Raw genomic sequence first — 15273 nt, 5'->3', positions numbered from 1 at the left:
TTCAATAACTGTAGTTGATGACGTGACCGAAACTTATGCAAAATATATTTTTCCGAAATTAAATACTGTGGCATACTCAGCAGGTGACCCTGGACCTGTTACATAATATTGGTGAGAATATACTGTAATAGAGGGAAGTTATTGAAAAGTTTTGTAATATATTTTTTCGGCCAAGTCTGTGGAGAAGTTTAACTCACATACTCTTTACTGAAGTGATATGAAAACTCAGATTGAGGTCTGATCAGTAGTCATGTAAAATAAATGGTAAATTAACACAATTACATTTAAAAAACAACTTTAAAAAAAACAACCTTTCTCTGAGCCACGAAGCGAGGTACAATTTCGTTTTCACTGTTTCACTAACCAAACTGTTAACCAGGACTCTGCCTTTTATTTTCCTCTCCCTTGTCCCCTGTGTTCTATACAGAAGGTTCCTAACCCTGTATTTCACATTATACCACAGTTTGTATATTGGTTGGTTTACTGTGCCCATGAGTTTATGAGTCTTCACCTCTGTGTCCTCTCACAGAGAGAAGATGATCCTGATCCTGCTGCTCATCACCATGATCTCCTGTGTCTGTGGTAAGTTCTCACCTTCACTTCATCGTCCATAAACTAAACTAATCAGAAAGTTCAGGTCCTCACTTTCCATCTTTGTCTCCTCAGCAGGAACATTAGTTGTGAATGTGACACAGACCAACTATCAGGCAGAGGAGAACGACAACATCACATTGGAATGGACGTTCACACCCAGAAGAGACAAATCCCCCAACTTACTCTTTATCATCTGTGAACTAATAACAGATCACAGAGTCTCTGTCGTATATCGACTACATCACGGTGTTAAGGTCCTGGAGTCTCAGGATGAACCGTTTTCAGGACGAGTCAAGTGTGACAGAGACGTCCTCAGAGAAGGACGACTCAGACTTCATGTGTCCAGACTCAGGACTGAAGACTCAGGCCAGTACAAGTGTCTGGTGCAGACAAAATCTGACCTGAGTTCAGACCATTGCTGGCTCAATGTCACCGGTAAGTGGATTCAGTAGAGTTCAGTATTTGGTAAGATTGTAATTAGGTTCAAGCCTGAATTGGCCACATTTTAATTTTGCACTTTCTTTCCTTTACAGCCACTGTTGCTCAGGAACAACATACAACTCCAACTGTGAACCCAGAACCAAAGTGTCAGGAAAGGTTCTACATCTTACTTGGTGCAGGAATAATGTTCATAGTTATCGTGATAGTAGTGATTGTATATTCAATAGCTGTAGCAACAGCGATTGCACCAGAAGCAGCAGTATTATGATTGTTGTTGGGAGGATCGATAATATTATCAGTGTTTGCAGCTCTGTCAGCTCCCTGGCTCCTCATCTGCTCTGGCTGCGGTCAATCAAATTCAGAGAGCAGGCCTGACAGCATCAGCAGCTACAGAAGGTCACAAAATGACACCTGACTAACTACAATAGTTTTTATATTTTCAATGTGGCCGATGTTTTTTCTTCTCTCGCAGATCCAAAAAAACATTTAGACCATCATGTGTTTCGTTGATTTGCAAACAAATCCACACACTACTGGTGGTTGATCTAATATCTGAACGGACAAACATTTGCAGATTCTAGGGACATTCACGTCAGTGTCTCAGGTTGAAATTCCATAAGCAGATAAGAGTTCCTGTACAAACAGGAGAAAGAATTAGACAGATGACTGGAGCTTCTGTCCAGTGTCTGATTCTTTTTTCAAAATATATCTCGACATCTCTCTTTACACTTCAGGTAAATGAAAACACACATTGTCAACTTCTCTGTTCATTCAAAGTTATTCTTTGTGTTCACAGCTATTGACCAATAAGCATTTCCTGGGAATATTTATATATAAATATAAATTGTAAATAAATGTTATACTGAAAAAAAAAACTTTAGTTAAACAAAAATATGTTGAAGTATTTAAATGGCACTCTCTTATAGGACTTTGTAGTCGTTTCTCGAAGAAAATTGCACTTTCTTGATTCTTGTTGTTCTGGCTTTGTTCCCCCAGGGTTGATGCACTTATTGTGAGTAGCTTTTGATAAAAGCTTCAGCTTAATGAAATGTAATGTAAATACTTGAGCTGGGCTTGCAAAAAACTACTTTTTTGTCTATATAGCGTGTATATGTGTATGTATGTAACCAGCTTGTACAACCAGAACAAAAATGTATATATTCAAAATTCAATGCACATGAGCCATTCAAGTAAAATAAAGTTAATTTTGCAAAAGCTGACTTTCCTTGTTATTTTATTTAATTGTGAGCCTGCAGATAAAAGATCTCTTGTGTTTGGTGAGTTATTTAAAATATATATATGGTTTTCCAGCTGGGGAAAAACAACAAAACTATTCTTAAAATTGTCCACTAGATGTCAGCATTTACCTCCAAATTGATGTTAGTTGTATCAGCAGCCTCAGTGACTGAGATCAGATTAAATCAACTTGATAACTCTCCTCCTCATGTCCTCATCCTGCAAGGACCAGCAGTCTGGACTAAAAGACAGATACAGGGTAGTTTTATTTTTAAGCAGAAGAAGTTTGTAATAAACATGGAGGCCACAGATGTGAGTGTTTACGGTTTCATTTTCCTCTTGATGAGCTTTTGGAACCCAGACTCACGACCGTTGATGTAGCGTCGCATTGAATTCAGATTCAGGTCACTAGGGGGCGCTGTGTAAACGTAGTGTCAGGGCAGATCCGGATCAGGGGGCGGGGCCAGTGTTTATCCCCTTCACCTCTCGAAATAGGACACTTATTTAACTTTTTGACATGATTTCTCTGAGAATAATCCATGGATCTTGATGACCGGACAATCTGTTTATGGAGTTTTCAACATTATACAAAAGTAAACACAACATTCAAAACATATCCGACTCAACAGGCAAACAAACCTGTATGATACCGACAAACCTTTTACTGCTGGTCACTTTGCTCCTGTTCCCTGACTTGTTGCCGTGTTCCAGTGCTGTCGTTAGAAATTGTGACGTAAACTATAAATTATGAACAATTTCCAACCGGACCGAGCTCACGCAGCGTTTTGGGGACTGGGAGTGCATACTTAGTGTCTTTCGATGGTAAATAGTTGTGTGTTATTTGAGAGTTGTTTGGTATGTTTTGTTGTAAAACCTGCACTATGTCTTGCGTATCAAAGACAACAAATGCCCTGTGATTTTTAGGGCCCGAGCACAGACATCAAAGGTGTCTGGTGAGACCCTATTGAAATTGTAAGGATAATTATTAGGGCCCGAGCACAGACATCAAAGGTGTCTGGTGAGACCCTATTGAAATTGTAAGGATTATTAGGGCCCGAGCACAGACATCAAAGGTGTCTGGTGAGACCCTATTGAAATTGTAAGGATTATTATTATTATTCAGGCAAATGAATTGGCTTTTTGAGGGCTTTAACATGCTCAACTTCTTACCAAAATTTGCAGAAAGTTAGAAAGTGGTGAAAATTTACGTATTCTGAAGGAAATTTCAATGGGCGTCGCAAAATGGCTCAACAGTGCCCCCCGAGACCCCCGGAAGGTGTTCCCATTGACCTGTCTTCACAAAAATCGATATACAGGTCTATCATGACCAAACAAACAAAAAAGTCTCTGGGTGCAATTGTAAAAACAAAACAGGAAGCCTGATATTTTGTATTTAGTGGCCATTTTGGCCATATTCCACATTTTTTCTTTGATACACTTGTACCAGGGTTTTCATCGGATCAACTTCAAATTGAGATGAGTGTCATCACAACAAGATGGAGATAAAAACTGACTGACGGATTTTTTTTTAATCACACGGTGTGACCGTGGCGTGGTGTCAAAGTTTGATTAATCGCCATTAAAACACGATGTTCTGTAACGCGGACATACATGGACCATGAATCCTTTGATTTCAGTCTTCCTAGATCAAAGGAAACTTTATGTCTTGCAAAGGTCACGTCTCTTTCTCTCTCAGAACTGGTTATTTTTGTTTTTTCAGACAAAAAGCATGCAACGCTTCAAAATGGATGTGCTCGGGCCCACCCAGTGCTGCTTTGCAGCCCTAAAAATGTTAGTTAATATTAATGTTGTATTGTCTTCTTTTCTCCATCGCTTCTTATCTTCCTTCCTTGTTTCCTCCTTGTTCGCTTCCTTTCTTTTTATTCAAATTTCAATTAAATGCAACAAAACCAAACTGAAGTTTTCCTCCGTATATTTGTATTTATTATTATTATTTATTTATTATTAGGGCCCGAGCACAGACATCAAAGGTGTCTGGTTTACAATTATAATCTCATAAACGAACCCAGTTAAGGGCAATAGAGCAAAAATATATTTATTAGGGCCCGAGCACAGACATCAAAGGTGTCTGGTGAGACCCTATTGAAATTGTAAGGATTATTATTATTATTATTATTATTATTCAGGCAAATGAAATGGCTTTTTGAGGGCTTTAACATGCTCAACTTCTTACCAAAATTTGCAGAAAGTTAGAAAGTGGTGAAAATTTACATATTCTGAAGGAATTTTCAATGGGCGTCGCAAAATGGCTCAACGGTGCCCCCCGAGACCCCCCGAGACCCCCAGAAGGTGTTCCCATTGACCTATCTTCACAAAAATCGATATACAGGTGTATCATGACCAGACAAACAAAAAAGTCTCTTGTTATTATTATTATTATTATTATTATTATTCAGGCAAATGAATTGGCTTTTTGAGGGCTTTAACATGCTCAACTTCTTACCAAAATTTGCAGAAAGTTAGAAAGTGGTGAAAATTTACGTATTCTGAACGAATTTTCAATGGGCGTTGCAAAATGGCTCAACGGTGCCCCCCGAGACCCCCTGAGACCCCCGGAAGGTGTTCCCATTGACCTATCTTCACAAAAATCGATATACAGGTGTATCATGACCAAACAAACAAAAAAGTCTCTGGGTGCAATTGTAAAAATAAATCAGGAAGCCTGATATTTTGTATTTAGTGGCCATTTTGGCCATATTCCACATTTTTTCTTTGATACACTTGTACCAGGGTTTTCATCGGATCAACTTCAAATTGAGATGAGTGTCATCACAACAAGATGGAGATAAAAACTGACTGACGGATTTTTTTTTAATCACACGGTGTGACCGTGGCATGGCGTCAAAATCTGATTACACGCCATTAAAACACGATGTTCTGTAACGCGGACATACATGGACCATGAATCCTTTGATTTCAGTCTTCCTAAATCAAAGGAAACTTTATGTCTTGCAAAGGTCACGTCTCTTTCTCTCTCAGAACTGGTTATTTTTGTTTTTTCAGACAAAAAGCATGCAACGCTTCAAAATGGATGTGCTCGGGCCCACCCAGTGCTGCTTTGCAGCCCTAAAAATTTTAGTTATTATTATTATTATTATTATTATTCAGGCAAATGAATTGGCTTTTTGAGGGCTTTAATTATTATTATTATTCAGGCAAATGAATTGGCTTTTTGAGGGCTTTAACATGCTCAACTTCTTACCAAAATTTGCAGAAAGTTAGAAAGTGGTGAAAATTTACGTATTCTGAAGGAATTTTCAATGGGCGTCGCAAAATGGCTCAACGGTGCCCCCCGAGACAGCCCGAGACCCCCGGAAGGTGTTCCCATTGACCTATCTTCACAAAAATCGATATACAGGTGTATCATGACCAGACAAACAAAAAAGTCTCTGGGTGCAATTGGAAAAACACAACAGGAAGCCTGCTATATTGCATTTAGTGGCCATTTTGGCCATATTCCACATTTTTTCTTTGATACACTTGTACCAGGGTTTTCATCGGATCAACTTCAAATTGAGATGATTATTAGGGCCCGAGCACAGACATCAAAGGTGTCTGGTGAGACCCTATTGAAATTGTAATGATTATTATTATTATTCAGGCAAATGAATTGGCTTTTTGAGGGCTTTAACATGCTCAACTTCTTACCAAAATTTGCAGAAAGTTAGAAAGTGGTGAAAATTTACGTATTCTGAAGGAATTTTCAATGGGCGTCGCAAAATGGCTCAACGGTGCCCCCCGAGACCCCCTGAAGGTGTTCCCATTGACCTATCTTCACAAAAATCGATATACAGGTGTATCATGACCAGACAAACAAAAAAGTCTCTTGGTGCAATTGGAAAAACACAACAGGAAGCCTGCTATTTTGCATTTAGTGGCCATTTTGGCCATATTCCACATTTTTTCTTTGATACACTTGTACCAGGGTTTTCATCGGATCAACTTCAAATTGAGATGAGTGTCATCATGACAAGATGGAGATAAAAACTGACTGACGGATTTTTTTTTAATCACACAGTGTGACCGTGGCGTGGCATCAAAGTTTGATTACACGCCATTAAAACATGATGTTCTGTAACGCGGACATACATGGACCATGAATCCTTTGATTTCAGTCTTACTAGATCAAAGGAAACCTTATGTATTGTTATTTATTATTATTATTATTAGGGCCCGAGCACAGACATCAAAGGTGTCTGGTGAGACCCTATTGAAATTGTAATGATTATTAGGGCCCGAGCACAGACATCAAAGGTGTCTGGTGAGACCCTATTGAAATTGTAATGATTATTATTATTATTCAGGCAAATGAATTGGCTTTTTGAGGGCTTTAACATGCTCAACTTCTTACCAAAATTTGCAGAAAGTTAGAAAGTGGTGAAAATTTACGTATTCTGAAGGAATTTTCAATGGGCGTCGCAAAATGGCTCAACGGTGCCCCCCGAGACCCCCGGAAGGTGTTCCCATTGACCTATCTTCACAAAAATCGATATACAGGTGTATCATGACCAGACAAACAAAAAAGTCTCTTGGTGCAATTGGAAAAACACAACAGGAAGCCTGCTATTTTGCATTTAGTGGCCATTTTGGCCATATTCCACATTTTTTCTTTGATACACTTGTATCAGGGTTTTCATCGGATCAACTTCAAATTGAGATGAGTGTCATCACAACAAGATGGAGATAAAAACTGACTGACGGATTTTTTTTTAATCACACGGTGTGACCGTGGCGTGGCGTCAAAGTTTGATTACACGCCATTAAAACACGATGTTCTGTAACGCGGACATACATGGACCATGAATCCTTTGATTTCAGTCTTCCTAGATCAAAGGAAACTTTATGTTTTGCAAAGGTTACGTCTCTCTCTCTCAGAACTGGTTATTTTTGTTTTTTCAGACAAAAAGCATGCAACGCTTCAAAATGGATGTGCTCGGGCCCACCCAGTGCTGCTTTGCAGCCCTAAAAATTTTATATTATTCTTGTTACAAGTTGAATCACATTTGATACTGCTCCTGTATATATTTATTTTTATTATTATTATTATTCAGGCAAATGAATTGGCTTTTTGAGGGCTTTAACATGCTCAACTTCTTACCAAAATTTGCAGAAAGTTAGAAAGTGGTGAAAATTTACGTATTCTGAAGGAATTTTCAATGGGCGTCGCAAAATGGCTCAACGGTGCCCCCCGAGACAGCCCGAGACCCCCGGAAGGTGTTCCCATTGACCTATCTTTATTATTATTATTATTATTCAGGCAAATGAATTGGCTTTTTGAGGGCTTTAACATGCTCAACTTCTTACCAAAATTTGCAGAAAGTTAGAAAGTGGTGAAAATTTACATATTCTGAAGGAATTTTCAATGGGCGTCGCAAAATGGCTCAACGGTGCCCCCCGAGACAGCCCGAGACCCCCGGAAGGTGTTCCCATTGACCTATCTTCACAAAAATCGATATACAGGTGTATCATGACCAGACAAACAAAAAAGTCTCTTGGTGCAATTGGAAAAACACAACAGGAAGCCTGCTATTTTGCATTTAGTGGCCATTTTGGCCATATTCCACATTTTTTCTTTGATACACTTGTACCAGGGTTTTCATCGGATCAACTTCAAATTGAGATGAGTGTCATCACGACAAGATGGAGATAAAAACTGACTGACAGATTTTTTTTTAATCACACGGTGTGACCGTGGCGTGGTGTCAAAGTTTGATTACACGCCATTAAAACACGATGTTCTGTAACGCGGACATACATGGACCATGAATCCTTTGATTTCAGTCTTCCTAGATCAAAGGAAACTTTATGTCTTGCAAAGGTTACGTCTCTCTCTCTCAGAACTGGTTATTTTTGTTTTTTCAGACAAAAAGCATGCAACGCTTCAAAATGGATGTGCTCGGGCCCACCCAGTGCTGCTTTGCAGCCCTAAAAATTTTATTTTCATTATTATTATATTTACTATTATTATATATACTGTTGTTGCTGCCATTATTACTATATACTGCTATTATATTTATTATTATTATTCATTATTATTATTATTATTATTCAGGCAAATGAATTGGCTTTTTGAGGGCTTTAATAGACATTATTATTGTTGCATTGCTGTCAAAATTCTTAATGCAATTGTAGTTGAACACAACTCACCAGTGTGTAACAGTGTGTTCCTACGTCGCTGTTATTAAAATTTAACAAAACAACTACAGGACACAGTGACTGTAAAAAGTCTGTCATAATAGGTTTCATTAATGGCACAGAGCAACACTTCAACCAACAAAACTGATATTACACTATACAGTATTTTATTTAGATGTATTGATAAAGCCATATTATCGCATATTTAATAGTTTAATGTTTCAATGTTCACTAGTAGTAGTTTTTTAACAGCTGCGCCCACACGTACATAGGTATCTACTAAATGTCCATTTAGGTAAGAGGTTTCCTCCTTTGCTCTCATTATTATTATTATTATTATTATTATTATTCAGGCAAATGAATTGGCTTTTTGAGGGCTTTAACATGCTCAACTTCTTACCAAAATTTGCAGAAAGTTAGAAAGTGGTGAAAATTTACGTATTCTGAAGTAATTTTCAATTATTATTATTATTATTATTATTATTATTCAGGCAAATGAATTGGCTTTTTGAGGGCTTTAACATGCTCAACTTCTTACCAAAATTTGCAGAAAGTTAGAAAGTGGTGAAAATTTACGTATTCTGAAGGAATTTTCAATGGGCGTCGCAAAATGACTCAACGGTGCCCCCCGAGACAGCCCGAGACCCCCGGAAGGTGTTCCCATTGACCTATCTTCACAAAAATCGATATACAGGTGTATCATGACCAGACAAACAAAAAAGTCTCTTGGTGCAATTGGAAAAACACAACAGGAAGCCTGCTATTTTGCATTTAGTGGCCATTTTGGCCATATTCCACATTTTTTCTTTGATACACTTGTACCAGGGTTTTCATCGGATCAACTTCAAATTGAGATGAGTGTCATCACAACAAGATGGAGATAAAAACTGACTGACAGATTTTTTTTTAATCACACGGTGTGACCGTGGCGTGGTGTCAAAGTTTGATTACACGCCATTAAAACACGATGTTCTGTAACGCGGACAAACATGGACCATGAATCCTTTGATTTCAGTCTTCCTAGATCAAAGGAAACTTTATGTCTTGCAAAGGTTACGTCTCTCTCTCTCTCAGAACTGGTTATTTTTGTTTTTTTCAGACAAAAAGCATGCAACGCTTCAAAATGGATGTGCTCGGGCCCACCCAGTGCTGCTTTGCAGCCCTAAAAATTTTATTATTATTATTATTATTATTATTATTCAGGCAAGTGAATTGGCTTTTTGAGGGCTTTAATTAGTCTTGAATTGCTGAGGAGTGAGATACATCGAATAATGCAGCTAATTATTATTTTGATATAAAAGTTTATACTGGGATCTTTGTGAATTTTCAATTTAGGAGAAATGTGTAAACTGTGTCATAAGTATTGGCCTGACTGATCTTGTTATTATTATTATTATTATTATTATTATTATTATTATTATTATTATTATTATTATTATTATTATTCAGGCAAATGAATTGGCTTTTTGAGGGCTTTAACATGTTCAACTTCTTACCAAAATTTGCAGAAAGTTAGAAAGTGGTGAAAATTTACGTATTCTGAAGGAATTTTCAATGGGCGTCGCAAAATGGCTCAACGGTGCCCCCCGAGACCCCCCGAGACCCCCGGAAGGTGTTCCCATTGACCTATCTTCACAAAAATCGATATACAGGTGTATCATGACCAAACAAACAAAAAAGTCTCTGGGTGCAATTGTAAAAACAAATCAGGAAGCCTGATATTTTGTATTTAGTGGCCATTTTGGCCATATTCCACATTTTTTCTTTGATGCACTTGTACCAGGGTTTTCATCGGATCAACTTAAAATTGAGATGAGTGTCATCACAACAAGATGGAGATAAAAACTGACTGACGGATTTTTTTTTAATCACACGGTGTGACCGTGGCGTGGCGTCAAAATTTGATTACACGCCATTAAAACACGATGTTCTGTAACGCGGACATACATGGACCATGAATCCTTTGATTTCAGTCTTCCTAGATCAAAGGAAACTTTATGTCTTGCAAAGGTCACGTCTCTTTCTCTCTCAGAACTGGTTATTTTTGTTTTTTCAGACAAAAAGCATGCAACGCTTCAAAATGGATGTGCTCGGGCCCACCCAGTGCTGCTTTGCAGCCCTAAAAATTTTAGTTATTATTATTATTCATTTTTATTATTATTATTATTCAGGCAAATGAATTGGCTTTTTGAGGGCTTTAACATGCTCAACTTCTTACCAAAATTTGCAGAAAGTTAGAAAGTGGTGAAAATGTACGTATTCTGAAGGAATTTTCAATGGGCGTCGCAAAATGGCTCAACGGTGCCCCCCGAGACAGCCCGAGACCCCCGGAAGGTGTTCCCATTGACCTATCTTCACAAAAATCGATATACAGGTGTATCATGACCAGACAAACAAAAAAGTCTCTGGGTGCAATTGGAAAAACACAACAGGAAGCCTGCTATATTGCATTTAGTGGCCATTTTGGCCATATTCCACATTTTTTCTTTGATACACTTGTACCAGGGTTTTCATCGGATCAACTTCAAATTGAGATGAGTGTCATCACGACAAGATGGAGATAAAAACTGACTGACGGATTTTTTTTTAATCACACAGTGTGACCGTGGCGTGGCGTCAAAGTTTGATTACACGCCATTAAAACATGATGTTCTGTAACGCGGACATACATGGACCATGAATCCTTTGATTTCAGTCTTCCTAGATCAAAGGAAACTTTATTAGGGCCCGAGCACAGACATCAAAGGTGTCTGGTGAGACCCTATTGAAATTGTAATGATTATTATTATTATTCAGGCAAATGAATTGGCTTTTTGAGGGCTTTAACATGCTCAACTTCTTACCAAAATTTGCAGAAAGTTAGAAAGTGGTGAAAATTTACGTATTCTGAAGGAATTTTCAATGGGCGTCGCAAAATGGCTCAACGGTGCCCCCCGAGACCCCCTGAAGGTGTTCCCATTGACCTATCTTCACAAAAATCGACATACAGGTGTATCATGACCAGACAAACAAAAAAGTCTCTTGGTGCAATTGGAAAAACACAACAGGAAGCCTGCTATTTTACATTTAGTGGCCATTTTGGCCATATTCCACATTTTTTCTTTGATACACTTGTACCAGGGTTTTCATCGGATCAACTTCAAATTGAGATGAGTGTCATCATGACAAGATGGAGATAAAAACTGACTGACGGATTTTTTTTTAATCACACAGTGTGACCGTGGCGTGGCATCAAAGTTTGATTACACGCCATTAAAACATGATGTTCTGTAACGCGGACATACATGGACCATGAATCCTTTGATTTCAGTCTTACTAGATCAAAGGAAACCTTATGTATTGTTATTTATTATTATTATTATTATTCAGGCAAATGAATTGGCTTTTTGAGGGCTTTAACATGCTCAACTTCTTACCAAAATTTGCAGAAAGTTAGAAAGTGGTGAAAATTTACGTATTCTGAAGGAATTTTCAATGGGCGTCGCAAAATGGCTCAACGGTGCCCCCCGAGACAGCCCAAGACCCCCGGAAGGTGTTCCCATTGACCTATCTTCACAAAAATCGATATACAGGTGTATCATGACCAGACAAACAAAAAAGTCTCTGGGTGCAATTGGAAAAACACAACAGGAAGCCTGCTATATTGCATTTAGTGGCCATTTTGGCCATATTCCACATTTTTTCTTTGATACACTTGTACCAGGGTTTTCATCGGATCAACTTCAAATTGAGATGAGTGTCATCACGACAAGATGGAGATAAAAAATGACTGACGGATTTTTTTTTAATCACACAGTGTGACCGTGGCGTGGCGTCAAAGTTTGATTACACGCCATTAAAACATGATGTTCTGTAACGCGGACATACATGGACCATGAATCCTTTGATTTCAGTCTTCCTAGATCAAAGGAAACTTTATGTCTTGCAAAGGTTACGTCTCTCTCTCTCTCAGAACTGGTTATTTTTGTTTTTTCAGACAAAAAGCATGCAACGCTTCAAAATGGATGTGCTCGGGCCCACCCAGTGCTGCTTTGCAGCCCTAAAAATGTTCTATTTTCATATATTTTAGTTCAGACTTACATTTTGTGCCACAACATTAGCAGATGCTAGTTGTCAGAGTTGCTTTCCTCCTGCGATAATCCAATTACTAATGTTCAGACAACAAACCGGCAGCGTTTGCTTGATTTGCTTTTCTCATCCACTTCCTGACACCACAGGAAAATTCTGGTTATTATTAATATTATTATTATTCAGGCAAATGAATTGGCTTTTTGAGGGCTTTAATTATTATTATTATTATTATTCAGGCAAATGAATTGGCTTTTTGAGGTTTTTAACATGCTCAACTTCTTACCAAAATTTGCAGAAAGTTAGAAAGTGGTGAAAATTTACGTATTCTGAAGGAATTTTCATTATTATTATTATTATTATTATTATTCAGGCAAATGAAATGGCTTTTTGAGGGCTTTAACATGCTCAACTTCTTACCAAAATTTGCAGAAAGTTAGAAAGTGGTGAAAATTTACATATTCTGAAGGAATTTTCAATGGGCGTCGCAAAATGGCTCAACGGTGCCCCCCGAGACAGCCCGAGACCCCCAGAAGGTGTTCCCATTGACCTATCTTCACAAAAATCGATATACAGGTGTATCATGACCAGACAAACAAAAAAGTCTCTTGGTGCAATTGGAAAAACACAACAGGAAGCCTGCTATTTTGCATTTAGTGGCCATTTTGGCCATATTCCACATTTTTTCTTTGATACACTTGTACCAGGGTTTTCATTATTATTATTATTATTATTCAGGCAAATGAAATGGCTTTTTGAGGGCTTTAACATGCTCAACTTCTTACCAAAATTTGCAGAAAGTTAGAAAGTGGTGAAAATTTACATATTCTGAAGGAATTTTCAATGGGCGTCGCAAAATGGCTCAACGGTGCCCCCCGAGACAGCCCGAGACCCCCAGAAGGTGTTCCCATTGACCTATCTTCACAAAAATCGATATACAGGTGTATCATGACCAGACAAACAAAAAAGTCTCTTGGTGCAATTGGAAAAACACAACAGGAAGCCTGCTATTTTGCATTTAGTGGCCATTTTGGCCATATTCCACATTTTTTCTTTGATACACTTGTACCAGGGTTTTCATCGGATCAACTTCAAATTGAGATGAGTGTCATCACAACAAGATGGAGATAAAAACTGACTGACAGATTTTTTTTTAATCACACGGTGTGACCGTGGCGTGGTGTCAAAGTTTGATTACACGCCATTAAAACACGATGTTCTGTAACGCGGACATACATGGACCATGAATCCTTTGATTTCAGTCTTCCTAGATCAAAGGAAACTTTATGTCTTGCAAAGGTTACGTCTCTCTCTCTCTCAGAACTGGTTATTTTTGTTTTTTCATTATTATTATTATTATTATTATTATTATTATTCAGGCAAATGAATTGGCTTTTTGAGGGCTTTAACATGCTCAACTTCTTACCAAAATTTGCAGAAAGTCAGATAGTGGTGAAAATTTACGTATTCTGAAGGAATTTTCAATGGGCGTCGCAAAATGGCTCAACGGTGCCCCCCGAGACCCCCCGAGACCCCCGGAAGGTGTTCCCATTGACCTATCTTCACAAAAATCGATATACAGGTGTATCATGACCAAACAAACAAAAAAGTCTCTGGGTGCAATTGTAAAAACAAAACAGGAAGCCTGATATTTTGTATTTAGTGGCCATTTTGGCCATATTCCACATTTTTTCTTTGATACACTTGTACCAGGGTTTTCATCGGATCAACTTCAAATTGAGATGAGTGTCATCACAACAAGATGGAGATAAAAACTGACTGACGGATTTTTTTTTAATCACACGGTGTGACCGTGGCGTGGCGTCAAAATTTGATTACACGCCATTAAAACACGATGTTCTGTAACGCGGACATACATGGACCATGAATCCTTTGATTTCAGTCTTCCTAGATCAAAGGAAACTTTATGTCTTGCAAAGGTCACGTCTCTTTCTCTCTCAGAACTGGTTATTTTTGTTTTTTCAGACAAAAAGCATGCAACGCTTCAAAATGGATGTGCTCGTTATTATTATTATTATTATTCAGGCAAATGAATTGGCTTTTTGAGGGCTTTAACATGCTCAACTTCTTACCAAAATTTGCAGAAAGTTAGAAAGTGGTGAAAATTTTTTGTTTTTGTTTTTCGTTCATCTCCAAGTGACCTTGGCCTGTTTAACGTCCTTAAAACTGGAATGTTGTACATTTAGTGCCTTTTACATTTCATCAGCTAACTTGAACATCTGCTCAAAATAGAAAAGATAAGATTCATTTATTTTACTTTTATTGTATGTATTTTTTTATACACATATCGCCTCTGTATCCACTGTTCAAATTTTATGTAAAACCTATTCCTGGCCAATTATCTCTTGTGTTTGTGCTGATTTTTATTATTCTCGCCATGATAAGAACTTTATTTCCGCTGTGATTTTGTTTCCTTTATTATCACTTAGAGGGAAGAAGTTAACATTTTCAGTCATATTATCTGTTTTATCCAGAGAACATGGAATTAACAAATAGTCTCCAATAAAAAGGATTAAAGTAAATGTTATGACCTTTAACATTTGACCCCACAGTTATTAAAATGAAACTGAAAAATGTCAAAGGGGAAACTCGTGACAAACATGACACAGGGCCCAAACTACACATTTGGGTTTTTTGTGAGCTGTCACTTAAAGGTCGGAGACGTCGGTTTGATTTTTATATATTAACTTTAATGATTCCTCAGTGGTTCAAGAAATATTTGTGATTTACATCATCATTAAGAATAACTTCAAATTG

General features: G+C 37.8%; 1 protein-coding gene across 2 annotated transcripts in view; it reads left to right on the top strand.

The window, feature by feature from the left end:
* adissp (adipose secreted signaling protein) overlaps positions 1 to 15273 on the top strand; it is a 57086-nt gene that overhangs the window by 3551 nt on the left and 38262 nt on the right. Inside the window, exons 7-9 of one of the 2 annotated variants that reach the window (XM_061066572.1) lie at positions 530 to 582; positions 667 to 1029; positions 1128 to 2221. The exons of the other annotated variant lie outside the window; for it this stretch is intronic. Of the exons in view, the coding sequence (XP_060922555.1) occupies positions 530 to 582; positions 667 to 1029; positions 1128 to 1303 (592 nt within the window). The 3' untranslated portion in view covers positions 1304 to 2221. Of the gene's footprint in view, positions 1 to 529; positions 583 to 666; positions 1030 to 1127; positions 2222 to 15273 lie in introns of those variants that run through there. 2 annotated transcript variants of the gene reach the window in all.

The sequence above is a fragment of the Limanda limanda genome, chromosome 22 (assembly GCF_963576545.1).
Source record: "Limanda limanda chromosome 22, fLimLim1.1, whole genome shotgun sequence".
Classification (NCBI taxonomy): Eukaryota; Metazoa; Chordata; class Actinopteri; order Pleuronectiformes; family Pleuronectidae; genus Limanda; species Limanda limanda.
Note: the sequence above shows the minus strand (reverse complement) of the source record. Positions and strands in the feature narration are given on the sequence as shown.